Source organism: Lepus europaeus, chromosome 5, assembly GCF_033115175.1.
Source record: "Lepus europaeus isolate LE1 chromosome 5, mLepTim1.pri, whole genome shotgun sequence".
NCBI lineage: Eukaryota > Metazoa > Chordata > Mammalia > Lagomorpha > Leporidae > Lepus > Lepus europaeus.
Window position 1 is genome coordinate 56,592,366 of NC_084831.1, and position 25,277 is coordinate 56,617,642.

Genomic DNA, 25,277 nt, shown 5'->3' on the forward strand with positions numbered 1-25,277 from the left:
ACAGCGCCGCAGTTGTGAGGGGAGCCTAGGGGGAGCTGCCGGGTCACGGGCGCACACGCAGGGGCCGGGGCCTGGCGCTCCAGTGCCCCGGGAAGCCAACGCCAAGGGGCTGCATTCCCGCAGCCCAAGCCCGGGCGTTCAGGCAGGCGGAGAGCCGGCCCGGCCCGCGCAGGTGTGGCGCGTCAGCGTCAGCGCCCGCGCCCGCGCCGGGGGCCCTGGTGGGCGGGCCTACGGGAGGGGGCGGGGCGCCGCCCTGCGCGGGGTCGGCGCCGGAGGGGGGGGTTCCTGTGAGGTGGCGCTCCGGCTCCTCCTCAGGTTTCTTCTCTCCGCCCGCCGGCTGCTGGCTGTGGCGCCGCCTCCTTGGCTCTCTTCCTCCCTGGTTCCCTCCCTCCCGGTCGGTGTTTGGGCCCACTCTGCGGCCTCTGTTCGTCTCCTCTCGCTTTTTTTTCTCCGCTTCTTCTCGAGTCTCCGAGGAGTTCGCAGCCGCGGGGCGCCCGGAAAGATGGCGGCGGCGGTGGGCGACGACGGCGGCGAGGGGGGCCCGAGCCTAAGCGTGGCAGAGCCGCGGCCAGAGCTGGGGCCGGAGTCGGAGTCTGAGGCGGGCCCGGAGCCCGGGCCCGAGCCGGGGCCAGAGTCTGGGCCGGAGCCCGGGCCCGAGCCGGAGCGGGAGTCGGGGCCGGAGCCCGGGCCTGAGGAGGGCCCGGAATCGAGGCCGAAGCCCGAGCCGGGACCCGAGTCGGAACAAGAGCCCGTGTCGGAGCCGGGGCCTAATCTGGGGCCTGAGCCAGGGCCGGAGCCGGGCCCGGAATCGGAGCCGGGCCCAAAGTCGGAGTCGGAGCCGGAGCCGGGGCCACCCGAGCCGAGCAGCTCCGCTGAGGCGCCCGAGGGCGGCCGGAACCTCGCGCCCGCGGCGCTGCCCCCCGAGGAGGTGACCGCGCGGCTGCAGCGGATGCGGCGCGAGCTGACCAACCGCAGGAAAATCCTGGTGCGAAACCTGCCCCAGGACTGCAGCTGCCAGGTATGGGGACGAAGCGTTCCGGGGCAGCGGGGAAAACCCGAGCTTCTGCGCTGAGACCCCGCGCCATAGCGTGGGGGTGGGGTGGCGGCGCAGGCTAAGGAGACCCGGCTGCGCTCGCTCTCGCGGAGCCCTTCGGGTGTCCGAGCCTCCTGACTCCGTGCGAGGGAGCGGGGCAGATTAGGAAATCGAGGCTGCTGGGGGAGGGGGGGCGGTTTGTCCAAGGTGGCTGGGGTCACGGTCGACTACTTCCATGTCCGGCCCGCCTTTCTCTTCTTTGGCCCACGGGAGGAGAGAGTGGAGGTGCGCCGTGGAGCACAGGTGTGGAGGCGGGGGACGAGTGTTCGAGAACGCCGGGGCAGAGGGTCCTTCGTGGGGCCCTCGGGCCTAGGGCGTGCCATGGTGGGCGGGGACACGGGAGAGCTGGGAGAGATTTAGTTTGTATGTAACAACTCTGTCTCCCAGGGCGGCCAAGGCCTCGGAGCAGGGAGCTTGTTTCTGCGCTTCGGGGAGCTTGCAGCGTGTTCTGCAGTGCCAGACTGAGGGATTTGTTGCCCAGTTACTCGGATGGGGTTTAAAGATAGACTGCTCTGTCTTTAATCTAGACTGTTGCTTTGCGATTAGAAGCTCCGCGGCCTTTTGACTTTTTTCCCCCTAAACATTGGAAAAGTACGTGCTGTCGTAGGAAAGCTAGAAAATACGGAGAGTGGAGGGGAAAAAAAAAATCACCTGTATTTCTGGTACTCTGATAACCATTGTTGTTAACCTGGGATATTATCTTTCTTTTCCTCTGCGTATGTATGCATGCGTATTTTTGTTTTTATCAAAAACATGAGATCGTTTTTTTGATTCTTGAGTGTGTCTTCATTGTCAGGATGTGAACATATTTCATATGTGACTTGAGTTTGTATATTGATTCTGATGGGCTGTCCTGGTATTTTTTAGATTTTTGAGCCCGCTCCTGTCGTTCTTACTATAACTGGAGGCATGGAATTGCGGGATGACTGGCTACTGACAGTTGTCTGACAGTTCTAATGTATGACCCATAAAATAATGAAACTAATGTCCCATTATTGTATAATTAGGCATGACATAGCCATTCACTATAAATGTGAGTATATAACTTTATAACTCATATGCACGAGGGGCCATTTTGTTTCACGATGCGAAGTGGGGAGGGCTGGTGTTAAGCAGTTAAGATAGAGCTTGGGACACCTGCATCCCATAGTTGAATGTCTGGTTCCAGTCCCAATTAAGCTTCAGATTCCAGCTTCTTGCTAGTATTCTGAGAGGCTGCAGATGACGACTCAAATAATCTTTGCCTCCTTCCCTGGAAGACTTGGATGGAGCTCTTGGCCCTGGCCTGGCCCTGGCCTGGCTGTTGTGAGCAGGTAGGCAGTGGGCCAGCATATGGGAAATTTCTGTCTCTCCAAAAATTTTAAAGATTTTATGAAATGCAGTGTAAAAAGTCTGTCAGTATTGTATATATTATCTCTCTGTCAACTCTTTGCATTCTGTCATTGTCTACTTCCATCTGTCAGGTAAATTTTGTGATGCTGCATACCAGTAAGGACATTTGCAATGGACTGTTTACTTAGAAGCAACTTCCCCTGCCCATGTAAATAATAAAATAGCAACTTTGTGTGTAGATAATATGGAAGAGAAATGGAGAAGTGCCTTGATTTCCATTGTAGAAATCTTATTTTTGTTTACCACATTTTATTACATTCTGAAAATATTTAGGTTAAATATTCAATGCAGTTATACATTTTTTTTTTTCCTCGTGTCTTCTCAAATGGTAAAGACTTGTTATTAGTGATGAGAAAGACTTCTTGAGTTAGTGTGATTTACATTTTTGGTGTATTTTTGTTGCGAGTTTATGTTTAGCCTAAATATTAGAATTTCCTATAAAGTAGCATGCATAAACTAGCAAATAAAATTTGTGTAAATTCTGTATACCGCATGAATTTAATACCAAGTGAAGTATCTTACGCCATGTTTTTTAAGAGGTAAAGAATTGGGATAGTGTAAAGTCGCTACCTGGGACACCGGCATCCCATTGGTTGTTCCACTTCAGATCTAGCTCCCTGCTAATGGCCTGGTGAAGCAGTAAAAGAAGGCCCAAGTACTTGGGCCCCTGCCACCCACATGGGAGACTTGGATGAAACTCCTGGTTTCGGCTTGGTCCAACCATGCTATTGTGGACATCTAGGGAGCGAACCAGTGGATGGAAGAACTCTGTCCCTGTCTTTCCCTCTCTAACTCTTTCAAATAAATAAATGAATTTTTTAACGGATTGATTGGTTTATTTGAAAGGCAGTATTACAGAGGGAGAGAGAGAGAGAGGGAGAGAAGTCTTCCATCCACTAGTTCACTCCCCAAATGGCTGCAATGGCTGGAGTTGAGCTGATCCAAGGCCAGGAGCCAGGAACTTCTTTCTAATCTGCCACCTGGTGCAGGGGTCTAAGCACTGGGGCCATCTTCTGCTTTCCCAGGTCATAACTGAGAGCTGCATCGGAAGTGGAGCAGCTGGGACTTGAACTGGCGTCCATATGGGATGCAGGCAGTGGCTTTACCTGCTATGTGCAGCGCTAGCCCCAATAAATAAATCTTTAAAAATTTTTTTTTCATCAGAAAGCAAAGTTAAGAACAAGACTTTTTCTCAGATTTATCCTAGCATTTACTGTACCCATAATAGTTTTCAAAATAAAATGTAATTTTTACTATTTTTGTATATAATTTTTTAAAAGAGTTTATTTATTTGAGAGGTAGAGTTACAGACAGTGAGAGGGAGAGACACAGAGAAAGGTCTTCCATCTGCTGGTTCACTCCCCAAATGGCCACAACGGCTGGAGCTGGGCCGATCTGAAGCCAGGAGCTTCTTCAGGTCTTCCACTTGGATACAGGGGGCCCAAGCACTTGGGCTTTTTACTACTGCTTTCCCAGGGCATAGCAGAGAGCTAGATCAGAAGAGGAGCAGCTGGGATTGGAATTGGCACCCATATGAGCTGTCGGTGCTGCAGGTGCAGAGGATTAACTTCCTGTGCCACAGTGCCAGCTCCTGGTATAGAATTTTAAAGTCTAAAACAGGCCAGTGTTTGATAACCTGTAATGTTTGCTTAAGCAGTAGCCTTTATTCCTGTCATCTTTAGTACTTGTACTGCTCTTGCTAATTTCCCAGTCATAATCAAATCATGTTATAACTGTTAGTAGTTTGTTTTATATAAGTAAAATAGACAAAGTATGCTAGTTTAGAGTCAAAGGACAATGTTTGTTGTAGTTTACTTATACCAAGACTTGCTATTTTTATTTGTCCAGTGAGTTTCATATTTAGTTCATGTACTTCCCAAGTTGCAGTGTGTTCATGACTGTGTTCTATGTGGTTTGTTTGCATTTGCCTTTTATCAATTTCCTTTAACAATTTTCATGTTTTTTTAGTTACTGTATTTTACTGTCAACCTACTAAAGAAGTTTTAACTTTTATTTTGTCTGTTAGCCAATAAGATCTATATTAAATCACCTGGGCTAAAATTGCATATTTACCCTTATGAAATGACTGAAGTGGTATTTGTTCAGTTACTAAGTAAGTAATCAGATATTCCCATTCTTAAATTCTTATTTTCCAGAAAACTGTCTGTATTTATCTATTCACTTACTTTGTTAAATATTTTTTAAATGTTATTTAATTACATTCATGTTGTTGAAAAGGTAGAGATCTTTACTCCCTAAGTGCCCCAACAGTCAGGACTGGGACAGGCTGAAGTCAAGAGCCTGGAACTCCATCCAGGTCTCCCATCTGGGTAACAGGGACTCAGATACTTGAGACATCACCTGCTGCTTCCCCTGGTGTATGTAAGCAGGAAGCTGGAACCAGAAGAAAAGCTCAGGCACCCTGATAAGGAATGCGGGCAGCTTAACTGCTGAGCCAAACCTCTGTCCTCATACCTTTATTATAGAATATCACATTAAAAATCATAGGCATGGGGCCGGCACTGTGGCATAGCAGGTAAAGCCTCCTGCAGTGCTGGCAGCCCATATGGGCGCTGGTTCGCCTCCTGGCTGCTCCACTTCCAATCCAACTCTGCTATGGCCTGTGAAAGCAGTACAAGATGGCCCAAGTCCTTGGGCCCCTGTACTCCACGTGGGAGATCCGGAAGAAGCTGCAAGCTCCTGGCTTCGGATCGGCGCACCTCTGGCCGTTGTGGCCATTTGGGGGAGTGAACCAGTGGATGGAAGACCTCTCTCTCTCTCTGCCTCTCCTCTGTGTAACTCTGACTTTTAAATAAATAAATTAAGTAATTAAAAAAAAAAATCAAAGGCATTTGCAACTCAAATGTCTGAAACTGTACTTATATCTCTAAAAGCTGCTGATTAGTAGGAAACCAATTTGGTTTTTAAATTTTGAAAACATGAGTGTGTTTTCTTTTTAAACATAGTTTTCATATGCGTATTTAAATTTAATTTATAGTTTTCCACAACTTTGCAGGTTCTAGGATTAAAAGTGACACTGAAAGATATTTATTTTTATTTCTGCCTCCCAAGGATTGCATTGGCAGGGAGCTGGAATTGAGAGGCAGAACCAGGCATTAGACCCAGGTCTTTAAGGGGTGGAGGTCTTAACTGCTAGATGGCCCCCTAAAGTATTATTTCTACTTTTAGTGGTAAATATATCAAATATCTTTCAGAAATACTAGCTGTAAACAAATGAATACTTTTATATTTATATTTAAAAGGTCTAAAAAATTATCTCATTGAATAATTGCTATGCATTCAGTCAGTTCTTTGTGATCAGCTTCCTAATCTTTATTTTTTCAAAGATCTGTTTGTTTATTTGCAAGGCAGAGTGACAAGAGATCTGCCTGCTGTTTCACTCCCGGAAAGGTCACAACAGCAAGGGCTGGGCCAGGCTTAAGCCCGGAGCATGGTGACAAGTGCCCAACTACTTGGGCCATCTTCTGTTGCCTTCTTAGGCATGTTAGCAGGAAGCGGATCAGAGGCAATGTAGCGGGGACTCAAACTGTAAAATCTGTAAAAGATTCTGTTGTGTAATTAGAAAATCTGAAGTGTTGGTTAATATCCAGGATTAGTAATAAATGAAACAAAGCATTCTGTTGTCCTACTTTTGGTATTAAGAACTTATTTCAAGGAACCTTTGAAATGGAAGTTGAAAAGATTAATGGTTAATTTACAGAGGCCTATTTGAAAGTATTATCAATTAAGCACTTTTCCATATATGGGAAACTCTGGTTGGTATTATCTCTGAAAGGTACTTTTTAAAAAATTATTTTTAAAACAATAGGATTTTCTCACATGCTTTATCTTTTAACTTTGGGATTTTAAAATATATTGTTTACTTTCACAGTATATTGGATGATTAGTGCCTTTTTTTTTAAAATTTTTGACAGGCAGAGTGAGAGAGACAGACAGGTCTTCCTTTGCCATTGGTTCACCCCCAATGGCCGCTGCGGCCGGTGCATTGTGCTGATCCGAAGCCAGGAGCCAGGTGCTTCTCCTAGTCTCCCATGCGGGTGCAAGGCCCAAGCACTTGGGCCATCCTCCACTGCACTCCTGGGCCACAGCAGAGAGCTGGCCTGGAAGAGGGGCAACCGGGACAGAATCCGGCGCCCCGACCAGGACTAGAACCCGGTGTGCCGGCGCCGCAAGGCGGAGGATTAGCCTATTGAGCCACGGCGCCAGCCAGTGCCTCTTTTTAAAATATGACTATTCTGTCTTTCCTTCCAGTGTTGGGATGTTTTCTCATTTTGAAATTGCTATTTTTTCTTTTTTTTTTAAACCAAGAGTGCCATTTTGCTTCCAAAAGTTACTTTTCTTAGCATAGTATATTCCACTTAAAAATCATTTACTACATTTTCTTTTCTAAAATAATTAAGCAGAATTAAGAATTCTTTTTTCTGTGTGCTTTGTTATCCTTCCTAGTTTAATGATGCCAAAAACTGTTGATTTCTAGGACATGATTGCCTTCTTAAGTTTCTAGTCATGGCAGAAATTCTTAAAGTATTTTATAAATGCTGTTCTCTGCTCTGAAAACACATTCAAGAAGAGTACTTTGTGGTTAGCATCACAATATTGTGCATTAAAAGCTAGTCCAAAGAAGTCTCCTTTAATCTATAGCCTATTTTCTGGTTAATGGATGAGCTATGCTTAGAAATTATTTTTTGGATTTATAAAAACGTGTTTTATCATAGGAAGAGTATGGTAGATAGTATTTAGTTTTGCAGGTTAGCATTTTAACGTTTCTTTAAGTTACGATTGCTTCTAAAGTCCAAGATGCACTGAGAAGTGCGCTAACATCTAGTTTTGTGCAGGAACCAGGGACTGTCCTGCTTCATTTATAGGTGCTTGTGTGTCTGCGTGGTAGAGGCTCAAGAAGGAGAGAATTTAAGGAATTGCTTCTTAAATAAACAAGACTCAGATCAGGGCAACATTAAATAAAATAAATGCTTATGGAGAACTGTTGCTGCTAAAGGGGTCCCTGTGACTAAACCTGTGAGTTTTGTCTCTTGATTGCCTGCTTACATTTATGGCCACTAGCCCTAGGACTTCCAGGGTCCATTTCTTATCTGTAGATAGTCTCTTTAAAATATACTCTCCAGGCTGGCGCCGCAGCTCAATAGGCTAATCCTCCGCCTGCGGCGCCGGCACACCGGCACACCGGGTTCTAGTCCCAGTCGGGGCGCCGGATTCTGTCCCGGTTGCCCCTCTTCCAGGCCAGCTCTCTGCTGTGGCCCGGGAGTGCAGTGGAGGATGGCCCAAGTGCTTGGGCCCTGCACCCACATGGGAGACCAGGAGAAGCACCTGGCTCCTGGCTTCGGATCAGCGCAGCGCCGGCCACAGCCGCCATTGGGGGTGAACCAATGGCAAAGGAAGACCTTTCTGTCTGTCTCTCTCACTATCCACTCTGCCTGTCCAAAAAAAAAAAAATATATATATATATATGCACATATATATACACTCTCCAAATATTTAGCTTTTGAATTTCCCATCTGCTTTTTGTGGGGATACTCCCACTATTGTCTACTTAGTCTCCTTTCTTCTTCTTGTCTTCCCTAAAAGTGCTGAGATTTTCATCTGTGAGGACCCACCCCTGTTTTACTCCATCTGCATCTGTAAGGGTGACGGAAATCAAATAACTTGGCTTCTTTTCTTTTGCCAGAAGAATTGGTTAAAGGGTGAGCAGCAACCTAAGCTACTCAGTACATGCTAGTCCCCTGTACAAAACAGATTTTTTTCTACCTGGATTGACAGTTTAGGACTTTGGTTTGTGAGGGTTAATGACATTCTTTCTCCCCAAAGGATATGAATATAGAGATATGTAGCCCTGATCTTAGCTGACAGAAGAGAGCAAACACCCGAAGAGGGGACTGATCTGGGGAAAACTTGTAGAGAACTTGAGCTTGAAGCTTGATCAAACTAAATGAAGCTTGACCTACTTCTGGATTTTATGACTGTGCAAGCCAATAAATTCTCCCAGTGTTTCACTGATTTCAAGTTGTGTTTTAGGTTACTACCAACCAATACTATTGTAATTAGCAAAGAATTTTAATAAAAAACATAAAATTTCAGTATTGGAAGAGATAGTACAAGGAATTTCATCTTTTTGCTCAACATATGAATCTGATTTATTGACTCCTCTATATTGACTCTAGCACATTTTTAAAGCTTTTGTTGCATAGAAATCACTGTGCTGTAAGGTATCGCATCCCTCCGTCAGACAGCTTTCTTTGCTATAAGTGTCTTTATTTATATTGAATGTCTAAAATTTATTTCCTTCAAATTTTGATATCTTGATCCAGTGTCTGCACTTCAACAGTATTAGTATTATGATACATACAATAGATATTCTTTTTTGACTTACAACTTAGATTCCTTTAAATCATTAGTTTTTAGGGCATGTTTCCTCACCCTCTTACTTTAATCTGAATACACTATTACCACTGTGTCATTGTATCTTAAAATGTGACACTCACAATTGAGTATAGAAGTCTAGTTGAGATCTCCGCATATCCCCAGCTAGAATAATTTCTTTCCTGACTGTTTTATCTTACCAGGCAATGATCTTTGAACTTAATTTATTTTGTACTTAATTCTCATATGAAGGCTGTAAGGTCAGAATTTCTTATCCCAGTTTTATTGATAGGGAAGTGGGTATACAAAATTGATATCAAACCATTTTCTGAGGATGACTTAGCTAATTAATGGGAGAATGGAGAAGAAATAATGTCTGTTTGATTCCAAAGCTCCTATGCTTGTCTCACACTATATTATAGTTATAATTTCTCTCCATAACTATTATAAGTGTTTTAAAGGGCAGGAATTATGTAATATTTACCTTTGCATCAGGAATGTTTAACCTGGAGCCTGACATATTGTTTCAAGGGAAATGTAAAACAGAAGAGGACGCCTACCTACTTTGTTCTAAAATGCTATACTTCTGTTAATATGTCTACCTGACAAGCTCTCAGGATTGATAATGTTGGGTGCATAAATTTTATAATGTTAAGACTTAACATTTTTGGCAGTGAACTCTATTCACTTTTTTTTTCCCTTAAGATTTATTTATTTATTTGAAAGGCAGAGTTACAGAGAGGCAGAGGCAGAAAGAAAGGGGGGCGGGGTCTTCAATCTGCTGGTTCATTCCTCAAATGGCTGCAACAGCCGGAACTAGGGAGGTCCAAAGCCAGGAGTTTCCTCCATGTCCCCTACGTGGGTGCAGGGGCCCAACCACTTGGGCCATCTGCTGCTGCTTTCCGAGGCCATAGCAGAGAGCTGGATCAGAAGTGGAGCAGCTGGGAGTCGAATCTGCGCCCATATGGAATGCTGGCACTGTAGGCAGTGGCTTTACCCACTACACAGTGCTGACCCCTCCATTCACTTTTTTTTTTTTTTTTTTTTGACAGGCAGAGTGGATAGTGAGAGACAGACAGAGGGAAAGGTCTTCCTTTGCCGTTGGTTCACCCTCCAATGGCCACTGTGGCCAGTGCGCAGCGGCCGGTGCACTGCGCTGATCCGAAGGCAGGAACCAGGTGCTTCTGGTTTCCCATGGGGTGCAGGGCCCAAGTACTTGGGCTATCCTCCACTGCACTCCCTGGCCACAGCAGAGAGCTGGCCTGGAAGAGGGGCAACTAGGACAGAATCTGGCGCTCCGACCGGGACTAGAACCCTGTGTGCCCACGCCGCAAGGCGGAGGATTAGCCTATTGAGCCACTGTGCTGGCCCCCTCCATTCACTTTTAATTATTCAGTTATTGTTATATGAGTGTTAAATTATAAACCTTCAGAAAAGTGTTAATATTGATAGGCACACCAATATTTGCATGTACTTTCAAGTGGTTGTGGATCTTATAATATATCCCTGATTTCACTAGGGGTTTCAGGTCAACATAATTCTGTTTATATCTTTGGGACTTCAAGTGAGTACGGACTGCTCAAGCAGATTCAAAGCTGCTTCTTGCAAAGCGTTTTCATCAGAAAGCTTATTGTTCTCTGGTTATTCAGCAGACCGTGACTGATAATTCGTTTACTTTTAAAAATTTAAAATCATTTTTAATGTATTTGAAAGGCAGTGGGTGGGGGGAAGGGAGGTAGATATATTATTACATCTGCTGGTTCACCCCTGAAATACTTTTTTTTTTTTTTTTGACAGGCAGAGTGGATAGTGAGAGAGAGAGAGACAGAGAGAAAGGTCTTCCTTTTTGCCGTTGGTTCACCCTCCAATGGCCGCTGCGGCCAGCACATCGTGCTGATCCGAAGCCAGGAACCAGGTGCTTCTCCTGGTCTCCCATGCGGGTGCAGGGCCCAAAGATTTGGGCCATCCTCCACTGCCTTCCATAGCAGAGAGCTGGCCAGGAAGAGGGGCAACCGGGATAGAATCCGGCGCCCCGACTGGGACTAGAACCCGGTGTGCCGGCGCCGCAAGGCGGAGGATTAGCCTGTTAAGCCACATCGCCGGCCCCGAAATACTTTATTTATTTATTTTTTTATTTTTATTTTTTATTTTTGACAGGCAGAGTGGACAGTGAGAGACAGACAGAAAGGTCTTCCTTTTCCATTGGTTCACCCCCAATGGCCGCTGCGGCCGGTGCATTGTGCTGATCCGAAGCCAGGAGCCAGGTGCTTCTCCTAGTCTCCCATGCGGGTGCAAGGCCCAAGCACTTGGGCCATCCTCCACTGCACTCCCGGGCCACAGCAGAGAGCTGGACAGGAAGAGGAGCAACCGGGACAGAATCCGGCGCCCCAGCCGGGACTAGAACCTGGTGTGCCAGCACCGCAGGCAAAGGATTAGCCTATTGAGCTGCGGCACCGGCCCCCAAATACTTTTAATAGCTGGGGCTGGACCAGGCCTAAGCTAGGAGCCCAGCATTCAAACCAGATGTCAGGTTCACATTATCAGGAAGCTAGAATCAGGAGGGAGCTGGAACTTGAACCGAGGCACTCCAGTTTAGGATTCCAGTGTCGCAAGTGTTATTTAAACAGCTATTCCAAATGCTTGCCCTTATGACTGCCTTTTAGGTGCCGTGCCTGACACGCAGTGGATGCTCAAAAATTTTTTCTTAAGAGATTTTCAAGGAGTTGCAGTATAATACTTGTCTTCCACTCTTAACATTTATTAGAAGAGTGATGCTGAGAATGTTTTCTTTGCAAAAGAGTATCATGCATTATATTAATGTTTTTCACAGTAAGTATTTCTTGCTAAGAAAAAAAAGTCTCATTAGATTTCAGCAGTGCAGCTTATTGTGAGTCCTTAAGCTTATTTTGTAGGCATTTGATACTTAATTTTCTGTTTAGTATAATGAGATTTGTAAACTTACTAAATGTTTATCATCACCTGAATGACAATTTATTGGAATTTGTTTGAACCTGCACGTGTATAAGAGCATTCTGTCTTCCTAATTTCTGTTCCATATAATACCCCCACCTCCTCTGTCTTGTATCTTTTCTTCAGTGCACTGTAGTGATTATCCATTCTTAGTTCTCAGTTTTCCTGTATATCTTGGACTTTGGGTCTCCTATTACCCTATTAGTTTTTTTTTTTTTTTAAATAAATATTTATTTATTTGAAAGGCAGAGTTACAGAGAGGCATAGGGAGAGAGAGAATGTCTTCCATCCTCTGGTTCACTCCCCAAATGACCAGGACCCTGGAGCATCTTCTGGGTCTGCCACGAGGTTCCAGGGGCCCAAGGACTTATGCCATCTTGCACTGCTTTCCCAGGCCATAACAGCTGGATTGGAAGTTGAGCAGCCAGGACTTGAACTGGCGCCCATATAGGATGCTGGCACTGCAGGCAGCGGCTTTACCTGCTAAGCCTTAGCGTCGGCTCCTACCCTATTACTTGCTTTTGACTCCAAATTATCTCCATTTCTCTGACTTCATACTTATGTTTTCTGTAACCTGAACTAGAGTAGACATGATGTTAAGTTCTTTTACTTCAATCAGCTGGTTGTGAGTGCTAAATATATGTACAAAATAACCTTCACAGTAGCACTGTTTTAGTGTTTGATAAAATAACTCAATACTATAGCTAAATTGACATGTTAAACTAATCATCACAATTCTCTGACTTGTTAATCAAAAGATACAAAATAAGACCACAGTGAGACATAGTTTTATACCTACCAAGTTGACAAAACATGTATTTGGTAACACCGTAACACCAGGCCCTGAAAGGATGTGGATCAGTGGACTTACGTATAATGTTGATAAGAATGTAAACTAGTAGACCATTCTGGCAAAGTTGGCCCTTTATTATAAAGTGGATCATTTGTATGCATATAGCCTAAAAATTTCATTTTGTGAGGCGCTCTTATATGTAAAGTCTACAAGAGTGATAGTATTTTAAAAATATAAATAATAAAATAAAAACTTGGAAACCCACCAAATATTCATTGATAGAAATCAGTGGATATGGAGCCGGCACTGTGGTGTAGCTGGTAAAGCTGCTGCCTGCACTGCTGGCATCCCGTGTGGGCACACGTTCAAGTCCTGGCTGCTTCACTTCTGATCCCTGTCTTTGTTATGGCCTGGGAAAGCAGTCCTTGGGCCCCTGCACTCGTGTGGGAGACCCGAAAGAAGTTCCTGGCTCCTAGCTTTGAATCAGTGCAGCTCTGGCCATTGCGCTCAATTGGGAGTGAACCAGTGGATGGAAGACCTCACTCTCACTCTCACTCTCACTCTCACTCTCACTCTCACTCTCACTCTCACTCTCTCCTCCTCTCTGTGTAAATAAATCTTTAAAAAAAAAAAGATACATAAAATGTCAGACTGAATACATGAATGACAGCCACATGGAAGAAGTATGTTTTAGAAATATGATGTTAAGTATGAAAGTCTAGGCACAGAAGATTGAAAGCAGTATATACCATTTTTGTAAAGTTCAAAAAAACAAGTTATACAATATATTTTTGTGGATACATACCCAGGTAGGCAGGATGGGTAAGTAGATGCAACACTTTTGTTAGTGTTGTAGTCCTTAAATTTGGAATTGAGCTACAGAGTGTTTGTTATGCCTCATAATGTAATATGTGCTATAAGTAGTCTTTTCATATTATAAAATCACTTAAAATGCAAAAAGAAAATTAACAAAACTTTAGTTTCATTTTATTTTTCTGTTTCCAGAGCCATGACATTTTAGCTAATAGCCTTTAATCTATGAAAGCTTTTCTTAGAACAATTAAAAGGAATGAAGCTAGATTTGTGAAGGGCTTAGAAGATGTTGTAGTTCAGGTTTATAACTAAGGCCAAGTTTCATTAAAAAATTCCAGACCAGTTGGAACAATGGTTAACTTTTGGAGTAGGGGCAGGGGTGTCATTCTTTGGTTTGAGATCCTGTTTCCAGAAGCATTTTATACGTCTACTTTTTTTTTTTATTTTTAAGATTTATTTATTTGGAAGACATGGAAAGACAGAGACCTTCCATCCACTGGTTCACTCCCCAAATGGTTGCAACTGTCAGGGCTGGGCCAGGCCAGACAGGAACCTGGAACTCCATCTGTGTCGCCCATGTGGTTGGCAGGGGTCCAAGTACTCAGACCATCTCCTAATACTTTCCCAGGTTCCTTAGCAAGGAGTTGGATCGGAAATGGAGCATACAGGACTCTTATCTATATTGCAATATAGGATGCTGGCATCACAGGCAATGGTTACCCTACTGAGCCACAAATGCAGGCCCTTGTGTAGGACTTTTAACTTGACTTCAGGGAGTGATAGTGAAGTTGGTCTGAAAAATGTATTACTAAAGCCATCTGATACCAGTTTAGATTAATGTCCTGCTGTAAGAAAATTATTATTGGTAATTGCTGATCAGAAAATGAAGTATTTAGTCAAATAAACTGTTTAGAGGTGAGCAGAGAAGAAGGATTTATTGAAAAGCAAACCTTATGAGGAAGAATTGTCCCCACCTAGACTGGGATTATCCTTTTTTTTTGGGAAGGGTTAGTGCTTGGGGCAGGTCCTGAAGCGGGACTGCAGCAGATATGATCTCCAGGAAGGTTTTTTTTTTTTTTTTTTTTTTTTTTGACAGGCAGAGTGGATAATGAGAGAGACAGAGAGAAAGGTCTTCCTTTTTGCCATTGGTTCACCCTCCAGTGGCCACTGCGGCCGGCGCACAGCGCTGATCTGAAGTCAGGAACCAGGTGCTTCTCCTGGTCTCCCTTGGGGTGCAGGGCCCAAGCACTTGGGCCATCCTCCACTGCACTCCCGGGCCATAGCAGAGAGCTGGCCTGGAAGAGGGGCAACCGGGATAGAATCCGGCGCTCCAACAGGGACTAGAACCTGGTGTGCCGGCGCTGCAAGGCGGAGGATTAGCCTGTTAAGCCACAGCGCTGGCCCCAGGAAGGTTTTCTGGCACCTGATGTATGATGGAAAATTAAGCTTAGCTGCATGATGAGGTGTGGGTGTGCTGAGTCTTCAGCCATGTTTTTTTAAATTAATTAATTAGAAAGGCAGAAATAGAAGGAGAGAGATCGATCATCCATCTGCTCGTTCACTCTCCAGGTGGCTACAACAGCCAGGGCTGGTCCAGGCTGAAGCTGGGAGCTTCTTCCGGGTCTCCCTTGTGGATGCAGGGGCCCAGGGACTTGGGCCATCTTCCACTGCTTTCCCGGGTGCATTAGCAGGGCTCTGGATTAGAAGTGAAGCAGCCGGGACTCAAACTGGTGCCCATATAGGCTGCCAGTGTCACAGATGGTGGCTTTTCCTGCTGTGCCACAATGCTGGACCCTAAAGATGCTACTTTAAAGTTGGTTTGTAAGTTAGTGGAAATGTGATAAAATTAGATTAGTATGGGAAACTGTCATCTTAGTCCTTTCACTTTTTTGTAGTAGAGTGTGGTAGAATTTTGGCAAATAGTTAACAACTCTTTCAGGCTTCAAGTGCTTAGTTTGACCAACTTACGGAGGCTCAAATTTAGAGTTGACCCACTTTTGCCTGGGTCACAACAACCAGGGTGTGGGGAAAAGTAATCAATGTTTTTCTTTAGGAAGTTGTGTTTCCCTTGACAAAGTCTGCATCCCACATCTATGATTAGAAATATGAATGTTTTCAAAGTAAAATTTTAAAGTTTCAAAAATACATATTTGAATACTTATGTATGGATACTTGATAATGTGAAGAGTTGTATCATGTCATCTTGATGGTTAATGAAATGAAAGATAAGATTCTGTTCAACTAAATGCACATACAGGATCCCTTCAAAAATAGAAACCATGTCACCATCTAGATAAAGTATTACAATAATTGATTGGCAAGATGTGTTTCTTATGATATTGAGAGTTTTTTTCTTTTTCTTTTCTCTTTTTTTAAGATTTATTTATTTGAAAGACAGTTACAGAGAGAGGTAGAGACAGAGAGGTCTTCCATCTGCTGGTTCACTCCCCAGATGGCCTCGAGGGCTGGAGCTGCACCAATCCGAAGCCAGGAGCTTCTTCCAGGTCTCCCACTTGGGTGCAGGGGCCCAGGTACTCGGGCCATAGCAGAGAGCTGGATTGGAAGAGGAGCAGCTGGGACTAGAACTGGCACCCATATGGGATGCCGGCGATTCAGGCCAGGGCGTTAACCTGCTGCGCCACAGTGCCGGCCCCGAGAGATTTTTTTCTTAACAAAGAGCAAGATATTTGTGTAAGTCCAAAAAAAGCTATCTTGCAAGACAAATTTCTATAGTAATATTATAAACTTTTATATTGACTCTAGTAACATGATTCAGCAAACTTTTTAAAATTAATAAATATGTATTTTAAAACTTTTTTTTTTTTGGATGGGCAGAGTGGATAATGAGAGAGAGAGAAAGGTCTTCCTTTTTGCCGTTGGTTCACCCTCCAATGGCCGCTGCAGCCGGCTCATCGCTCTGATCTGAAGCCAGGAGCCAGGTGCTTCTCCTGGCCTCCCATGCGGGTGCAGGGCCCAAGGACTTGGGCCATCCTCCACTGCCTTCCCGGGCCATAGCAGAGAGCTGGCCTGGAAGAGGGGCAACCGGGATAGAATCCGGTGCCCTAACCGGGACTAGAACCCGGTGTGCCGGCGCTGCAAGGCAGAGGATTAGCCTGTTAAGCCACGGCGCCGGCCAAAACATTTCTAATACAGCTTACTAAAAGGAATGCTAAAGCATCAACTGGTTATATGTTTGCTCAGCTTTATCTTTTATACTTTCCCTATTATAGCAATCTGTTTTCCCTCTTTCACTGGGTTAACAGGGAAAATGTATGTGTGATATATATATTCTCCTTTATTTTCCATTTCCACATTGCTCTTAGGACTGCAAATTATGATACTAGTGGCAGTATTTTTTTGTAACTATAATGGTGGTTGGTGTATTGTTTTCAAATACTGGAAGGAGTAAGCAATATGGCATGGAAGTTAAAAGTGTGGTCCTCAGACCCAGACCAATAGTGTGAATCACCATTCAGCAAGTTACTAGCCTTATGACCTTTCCAACTTCATTCCGTTCTGCTCTCCTAATTTTTAATAAAGAAGTGAATTTGGTGCCTTGTACCTACCAAAAGCTAAATAGGTTTTAACCATAATAACAGCAATATTAATACTTCCTACTGATTTGTGCATTTTAGGTTATATTCTTTCCATACTAGCACTTGTGTATGTTTAGCTTATTGGTTTGCAGTGTAGAACTGGTTGGCTGTAACTTTAGTCTGGGATCAGATAGTGTTCTGTATTATGAGTAAGCTTTTCAAGGCCACATGTTAATTTAATGACAAAACAAGTTATATTCACTTTGATGTATATTTGAATGGCTATGATATGCAAAGAAAGACAGGTAATATATAAAAATATAAAATTCCTGTAGTCCAGTTCTGTCAGTTTAACAGGAAAAATTAGGAAAAGAAGGAAGAAATCTACTGTTTGAGGCTTCCAAGTGAATAGAAGTTGTGCTATCAGAAAAAAAAAGTGTAGGCTGGACTAGTAATAAAAACTAAACAAGCCAGAAGTCAGTTTAGATGTGTTGGGAAGCCAAGGGAAAAGAAATTGAAGTACATGCTATATCTTGGTAGTTTTTAGGTGCTTTTTAATATTTAGGAATCTCTAAGTTAAGGTTTACAATCTTCATATATTTCTTCTTCATGTTTGTGCTGCCTATAATATACAGGTATAGTCCTTGTTACAAGTTCAGTATATGGTACACAGTAATAGCAGCAAGTATACTTAGAAGCATAAATAAGGTTAGGACCAAAGTTTGCATAAAGGAAGCTGAGGTTGCATTCTGTGAAAAATTATCATAAAATCTTCATGAGCAAACATTTGAGGTGGGATTTCAAAGGCTATATATGACTTCAGAGTTTAGTAAATTGAGTGATATGTTTGCTCTATTATAGGTCAATGTATAATTGTGAATAGACATACAGAGTCAGATCAGTGCATAGTTTGCTTATGAGATAATAAATATTCTGTTTGAGCAGGAATATGTGCTATGAATAGATGTATACCAGGAGATAAATTTGGAGTGGTAGGCTAATACTATATCTAGGTATGCCTTTACTTTAAATAAATACTTGGGGAATCCATGGAAGATTATTTTTCACATGGAGCCTGGAGGTCGTGATGGTGGTAGTGGTGGTAAACTAATGGAGTTGTATCATCTGTGAACTTTGTGTGCTTACTGAATTCATGGTTTTGTTTCTTTTAGGAAATTCATGATTTGATGAAAGACTATGAGTTAAAGTACTGTTATGTGGACAGAAATAAACGAACAGGTAAGGTTTTACTTCTAAGCATCCAACTTTGTTATTCTACATAAAGCCATTTTAGAAAAAAAGGTTACTATTTCCTTGCTTAAGCTAATCTGTGAAATTCTTTGGTATGAAATCATATAAATGTCACACAGTTTATTTTCTGAAAGTAATATTAGTATGCTAAATTTTAACCACATAAATATGTTGTTGCCAGATGCTTAGGATTTTTTATAATGAATGTTCTAATGCTATCTGTCATAGTATTCTTCATAGACTTGATGTTCCTCAGTTTTAATAATATGTGATTGGATTTAGTGAATACTCTGTGATTTGACCTTAAGTTGGAAAAATTAGGACTAACTTCATTAAGCTAGATTATTATTCCTTTCTGTATATGTAATACGTAAGTGTTTAAAAACTTTTTTTTGCTGTAATTAAGTTTGGAAGAAAATATGATTGTTGTACATATCTCCCAAACAAATGTTTATATCTTGTATTTTAAAAATATATACATGCTAGAACCTCCATATATATTATTGGGATTATTGTTTTTTTCCTAGATACTAAAAAAATAGTTAAGAACCATTATGGATAAAAATAAAGTCTAGTTTATGCTGTTTTCTGATTCTGCTTCTTCCTACCCTACTTACCTAGGGGTAAGCACTTAATGTGTGTGGTGCATACTTTCCAATCTATGCCATTATGTCATGGTAGTCATTAAAGCTGTTCACAAATTCTTTTTCTTCTGGGCATGAAGTAAGATAGTACTTCCTTGGTCTCCCCCCTTTTTTAAATCTTAATTTGTGTTTATTTGTATTTATTTTAATTTTATTTGAAAGGCAGAGACAAAAATCTTCTATCCATGGTTCATTCTCCACATGTCTGCAGTAGCCAGGCCTGGGCCACACCAAAAACAAGAGCCTGGCAGAACTCAATCTAGGTCTCCCATGTGGGTATCATGGATCCAATTAATTGAGCCATGGTGTGCTGCCTCTTATGGTGTGCATTAACAGGAAGCTGGAATGGAAAGCAGAGCTTGGACTTGTGCCCAGGCACTCTGATGTGGGATGTGGGTGTCCCAAATGACTTTTAACCACTATGCCTAATAATGCCTGGCCTTTTTCTCCTCTTTTTAAATTTAGGACTAGACACATGATTTATTTTTTGACAAGTGAAATGATAGTGGAAATGACATATGTAAGTAGAAGATTTCAGAGCCAGTGGTGATTCATTGTTCACTTTATACCTGCCCCCTCCCCAAGTATTTGGGATTGGATTAGATTCCCCCAGGGGAAGAAGGTGTAGGTGAAAGAGGAGAAATTAAGTGGCTGGGGACTGTCAGGTACAACCACAGAGGTGTTACTGTGTACAAATCTGTCAGGATGGCCTTAACAAGTGCCGCCTAGAAAGTGTGAACAGTAGAGAAAGATCCAGCGAAGGAAATGGGAGGAATATTTTTACAGTTACGGGAAGCATCAGAAAACAGCACATCACAGAAGTTAAGAAAGTGGATGAATAAACTTCATTACACCAAGAATTCAAGTCAAATATGAGCTCATGATTTGATAATAGCAGCATAGTCAGTGTTTACAAACAATTGTTGGCTTGATTTAGGAAAATTAAATGGTATATTAAGGAAAAAAGGGCATAGAATCAAAATAAGCCTTTTAGAAAGGGTTTTGAAAATAAAGACATATTCTCTCCATACAGTGGCAAAGTCATTTTTTCTCTAGAGTTGAGAAGAATTAACTGTTCCTTTGGCAGTAGTTTCTTACATGTAGAGACCATGGAAAGATGTATTTCTTCAAATGCTTAGCATTCACACTCAGTGCAGTGAGATGCTCACACTGAGAATCACGTGTGCATTGAGATGAACTGAGGAAAGAACAGATTGAGTGAAATGACAGGCAGAATTCTCTATGCTGTTTAAACCCTTTCTCCTTTGCTAAATACATATTTATTATATTTGAAGATATTTTAAAAGGTTTGTGGAAAGATGGAATTAAAAGTAGCTTATTATGGTGCCAAAATTTTTGAAATCCATGTATAGTCTTCCTAGTAAGCATTTTTTGTGAACTTTTGAAGATCATGTGTACAAGATCCTGCCATTTTGTTCTTTTTGAGTTTTTGTATATTAATGCTCAGAGCAACTTCACTATAGGTTCCAAAGAGGGAGAAGCAGGAGCTTTTAGAGTAATTTATTTGTAATTTATAGTTTGCCTTTTTCACAGCAGTTTTTGAACTTAAAACCTTTTAAAATTCTTTGTTATAAAACCTATCTTAAAAATCTTAAACTTATTTATGATAACAAAGTTTTCAACTTATGACTCTATATATATATGTATTTTAAAGATTTATTTATTTATTTGAAAGAGTTACACGGGGCGGGGGGGGGGATCTTCCATCCGATGGTTCACTACTGCAGCTGCCGGAGCTGTGCCGATCCGAAGCCAGGAGCCAAGAGCTTCTTCCAGGTCTCCCACGTGGGTGCAGGGGTCCAGGGTCTTGGGCCATCTTTAATTGTTTTCCCAGGCCATAGCAGAGAGCTGGATCGGAAGAGGAACAGCTTGACAGATGTGAATATATAGGATATTTATTTTACAACCTTATATTTTTTTTAAAGACTTATTTTAAGAGTTACACAGAGAGAGGAGAAGCAGTGAGAGAGAGAGAGAGAGATAGGTCTTCCATCCGCTGGTTCACTCCCCAGTTGGCCACAATGGCCAGAGATGCACTGATCCGAAGCCAGGAGCTTCTTCCAGGTCTCCCACGTAGGTGCAGGGGCCCAAGCACTTGGGCCATCTTGTACTGCTTTCCCAGGGCATAGCAGAGGGAGGGATCAGAAGTGAAGCAGCCGAGTCTCGAATTGGTGCCCATATGGGATGCCGATGCTTCTGGCCAGTAAGTTAACCTGCTGCGCCACAGTGCAGGCCCCACAACCTTATATTGTATCATGTTTTTAATTCTCTGTATTATTGTATGTATATTTGTTTGATGTTGGAGCAGCTTCATTAGGTAGATATGTGAAGAGATAGTTCTTACTTAACTTAACCTTTTTCCGTTGGTTCACTCCCCAATGGCTGTGTGGCCGGTGCACCGCGCTGATCGGAAGCCAGGAGCCAGGTGCTTTTCTGGTCTCTCATAACCTCACTCTATTTCAGGCAAGGTTTTTTATAAAGGCTTCATAAAATTTTTAATCATATTGGGGGAAAATCAAATCTGTTTGTGGTTAGAAAAGATTATCAAAAAAGCTTTAGCTTATAAAAATCTTTTTGTTTTGCATAGAATTCAATGCATTTTTGTTAAAGATTTATTTTTATTTACTTGAAAGAGTTACAGAGAGAGGTAGAGCCAGGAGAGAGAAGTCCTCCATCCACTGGTTCACTCCCCAGTTGGCTGTGTGGTTGGAGCTGTGCTGATCCAAAGCCAGGAACAGGAGCTTCTTCTGGGTCTCCCATGTGGGTGCAGAGGCCCAAGGACTTGGGCCATCCTCTACTGCCTTCCCAGGCTGTAGCAGAGAGCTGGATTGGAAGTGGAACAGCTGGGACTGAATTGGTACCTGTATGGGGTTCCGGTACTGCAGGGCAGGCCTTTAACCTGTTGTGCCATAGTGCCGGTCCCAGCCTATAAAAATCTTAAATAGAACCTTTAATATTATTCTTAAGTAGTAGGTCATGGAATTAGTTTGTTGGAGGTGTCAGCAGTAAAAAACACTGTGAAGTAGAACAGAGAACATCAGAGTGCTTGCATATAGTAGAGTATCACTTTATAATTATTTGATTTTAGAAAAGTGTGTGTTTATATACTGATTCACAAACGTGGAATATGATTTTTTATGTGAGTCACATTAAAAAAAAATTAAAAAATTGCTCTAGAAAACTTTAATTCATGTTATTATCTTCCAGCTTTTGTTACCTTATTGAATGGGGAACAAGCCCAGAAAGCAATTCAGATGTTTCATCAATATTCTTTTCGAGGAAAAGACTTGATAGTCCAGCTCCAGCCAACAGATGCTTTGCTGTGTATTACCAACCTGCCCATTTCTTTTACATTAGAAGAGTTTGAAGAACTTGTTCGTGGTTATGGAAATGTTGAAAGATGTTTTCTGATCTACAGTGAAATTACTGGCCATTCCAAAGGCTATGGATTTGTGGAATACATGAAAAAGGACTTTGCTGCAAAGGCTAGATTGGATCTGTTGGGTAAACAGTTAGGGGAATCAGCACTCTTTGCACAATGGATGGATGTTAACCTATTGGCCTCAGAGCTCATTCATTCTAAGTGCCTTTGTGTAGATAAACTCCCTGGTGACTACACGGATTCAGAAGAGTTGTTGGAATATTTTTCCAGTGTCCATAAACCTGTGTTTTGCCAGGTAAGTATTTTGAAGAGATCGTTAGAAATATTTAAAATATGTGCATATGTATTTATTTTACATGCTTTCAAAAGTATGTTTATGTCTGACTATCACAATTGATAATTTAATTCTGGTTTAGTCTATAATAAAGACTTTAATCTCATGGGGTATTTTAAATGAATTCCTTCTGTTAATGGGCCAGACTATATTCTTACATAGTTAAGTAAACCTTAGCTTATTCATTCACTTTCTTAATCCATTCATTTGTTCCATTCATCTGTTCAGATTATTTAACACCTTTTCTGTGCAGGCACTATGTTAAGTATGAGAAATATGGATAGAATATATTTCAATTTATTAAAATTTGGTAGAGCAGACTGAGAAGTATGTAAATATTTGCAAATCCTTTATGAAGAGTGATACAATGGAGAATAGAAAAGTATTGAAAAGAATGTGCAGTTTCTATTTTAATGGGGTTGTAGTAGGTGAGACAGAAGATCCTGAAAACTGATAACACTGGTAAGAAATTTCAATTACTCTATCATAATAAAATTAAATGAATCCTAATATGCTCGGCGCCGTCCTCGTCCAGCAAGAGACAGAGACCGAACACTTTGCACGGGGTTCCTTTATTGCTCGGCAAGCAGGAGATCCAGCTTCGATCTCTTCTGGGCAGGAACTTCCCTTACACCCGCGTAGCAAGGGTTTATATGCACAATACACGTCACAAATCAGGTGATAGGCTAGAAGCGCGGGGATAGGACAATCTCGTGGCAAGGCGGGAAGGAGCGAGCTAGAGCGGGAAATCTAAGGCGGGAAGGAGCGAGCAAGAGCGGGAACTCCCTGAGATGAGGAAGAACCCGGAAGCAGGGAGTCGGCGCCATCTTAGGGGCACGGTTCCTCCGGTCTGGTTCCCTACATCTCCCTCCTTTTGTTTTTGCACAAATCACATCCCCGACGGCCCTGGCTCATGAGGGCCGGGAGAATATTTACTAGGCAGAGAGTAGAGGTGCATACCCAGCGTGCTTGTGATCCGTTAGTTACGGAACTTCAAGGGCCTGGCCACAACCCCTGATGTCTCCGTTAGGGATAAGTTTTTATTCCCTTTTGCTGGGGCAGGCTGGGAATTGAACCTGCATGCATATGCATATGCTCTCCCAGGACCCCCGGAACCCCCGGGTGGACTCCTGCTGCAGTACCTTTGGTCTCGCATACCCAGTTTTCGCTCCCCGTCAGGGATGGGTGATACAGCCCAATGAATGAGAGGGGGAACAAGACAACTCGAGGAAGGTGTGTGCCTGATGGAGGCATTGTCCATATGTGAGGCGTGAGTAGGGATGGGGGGACGAGGGTTTTAATCGCTTTGTTAGCTGTTGGTGGCGGAGCTGGTCCTGTGGGCCTCCGCCATCAGAGATATGCACGGGTGCCGTAGTGCGCCAGCACGCCCACTGTCCAGGCGTACCAACACAGGGGGCTGAGAGGTAGGGGGATGAATGGACTACCTGTGGCAAATGGTCAGGACTAGAGGACCTGCGAGTACTTTGTAACTGGGTGGCATAGTACGACTGACCGCCAGAAGTGCATTGGAAGTATGAGGAATCGCAAGAGCTGTGCATGGATTCTTGAAAGGTCGAGCAAGGACAGGAGTGGTTTTTGCTATGGGGATCAGAAACGCGGGGTTTGGGCACACATATGTAGCCGCGTGGTAGGCCGGGGATCCCCTGGAGGGGCAGATATGCAGTTTTGTCCCCACAATCAGCTGTGGCGATGTGAGTACGCTGCAGTACGGTGTTGCTGGTCCCCCCCTTGCAGTCGCAAGGGTTGCCTACGTTCTGCAGTAAAGCAGTGGGGTTGGAGTTAAAGCCCGCATAAGAGCCAGGGAGCAAAGCCGCTGCCAGTATGAAGAAGCGGAAGGGGTGCATCTCACGTCTCGTTGTTTTGTTGCAATTTGTCGTCCTGTGAGAGCGTGGTAATCTCGGTTATCTCGGGGGAGATGTCGTCCGTAGGTGATAGAGGTGTATCTTGTGGCGGCGGGGCTGTTTTTCTGACCAATCTTTCCGGTATCCAGAGAGGTTCTCTTCCAGATTCCTGTGGGAAGACACAGACCGCGCCTCGGTTCCAGCATAATACCGGATCCGGGCCGTACCACTTTCCCGTGAGGACATCTTTCCAACGGACATAGCCTCGTGAAGATGGCTCCTTTAACATGTGTCTCTCAGCGGGGGACATAGAATGATCTGTCAAATTCAAAAAGTTTATAGTAAACAGTGCAAGGGAGAGGCGCATTCGAGGGGTTTTGCCCGTGGCAATTCCCTCCTTTTGTTTTAAGAGAAAAGCCTTGAGGGTTCGATGAGCCCTTTCAATTATGGCCTGTCCCTGAGGGTTATAAGGGATTCCAGTTTTATGTTGTACCTGCATACGGGTGCAGAAATCTTGGAATGATTTACTTGTGTATGCAGGACCATTATCTGTTTTTAAAGTTTTTGGTTTGCCCCAGGCTGCCCATGCAGCAAGGCAGTGATTAATGACATGGGTGGTACGCTCACCCGTCTCCAGAGAAGCAAAAATTACTTGGGAACAGGTGTCAACTGACACATGAACATACTTTAAGGTCCCAAACTCGGATATGTGGGTGACATCCATCTGCCAGATATGTCCTGGTAGTAATCCTCGGGGATTAACCCCCACCGAAGGCACAGGGGTTAAAGT

General features: G+C 43.2%; 1 protein-coding gene across 2 annotated transcripts in view; it reads left to right on the forward strand.

The window, feature by feature from the left end:
- Nucleotides 1-296: 296 nt before the first annotated feature.
- RAVER2 (ribonucleoprotein, PTB binding 2) overlaps nucleotides 297-25,277 on the forward strand; it is an 87,405-nt gene continuing 62,424 nt past the window's right edge. Inside the window, exons 1-3 of one of the 2 annotated variants that reach the window (XM_062191479.1) lie at nucleotides 297-1,018; nucleotides 18,166-18,232; nucleotides 22,117-22,586. In XM_062191479.1, coding sequence (XP_062047463.1) covers nucleotides 503-1,018; nucleotides 18,166-18,232; nucleotides 22,117-22,586 — 1,053 coding nt within the window. In that variant the 5' untranslated portion in view covers nucleotides 297-502. The remainder of the gene's footprint in view (nucleotides 1,019-18,165; nucleotides 18,233-22,116; nucleotides 22,587-25,277) is intronic. The other variant, XM_062191481.1, reaches the window with a different exon arrangement.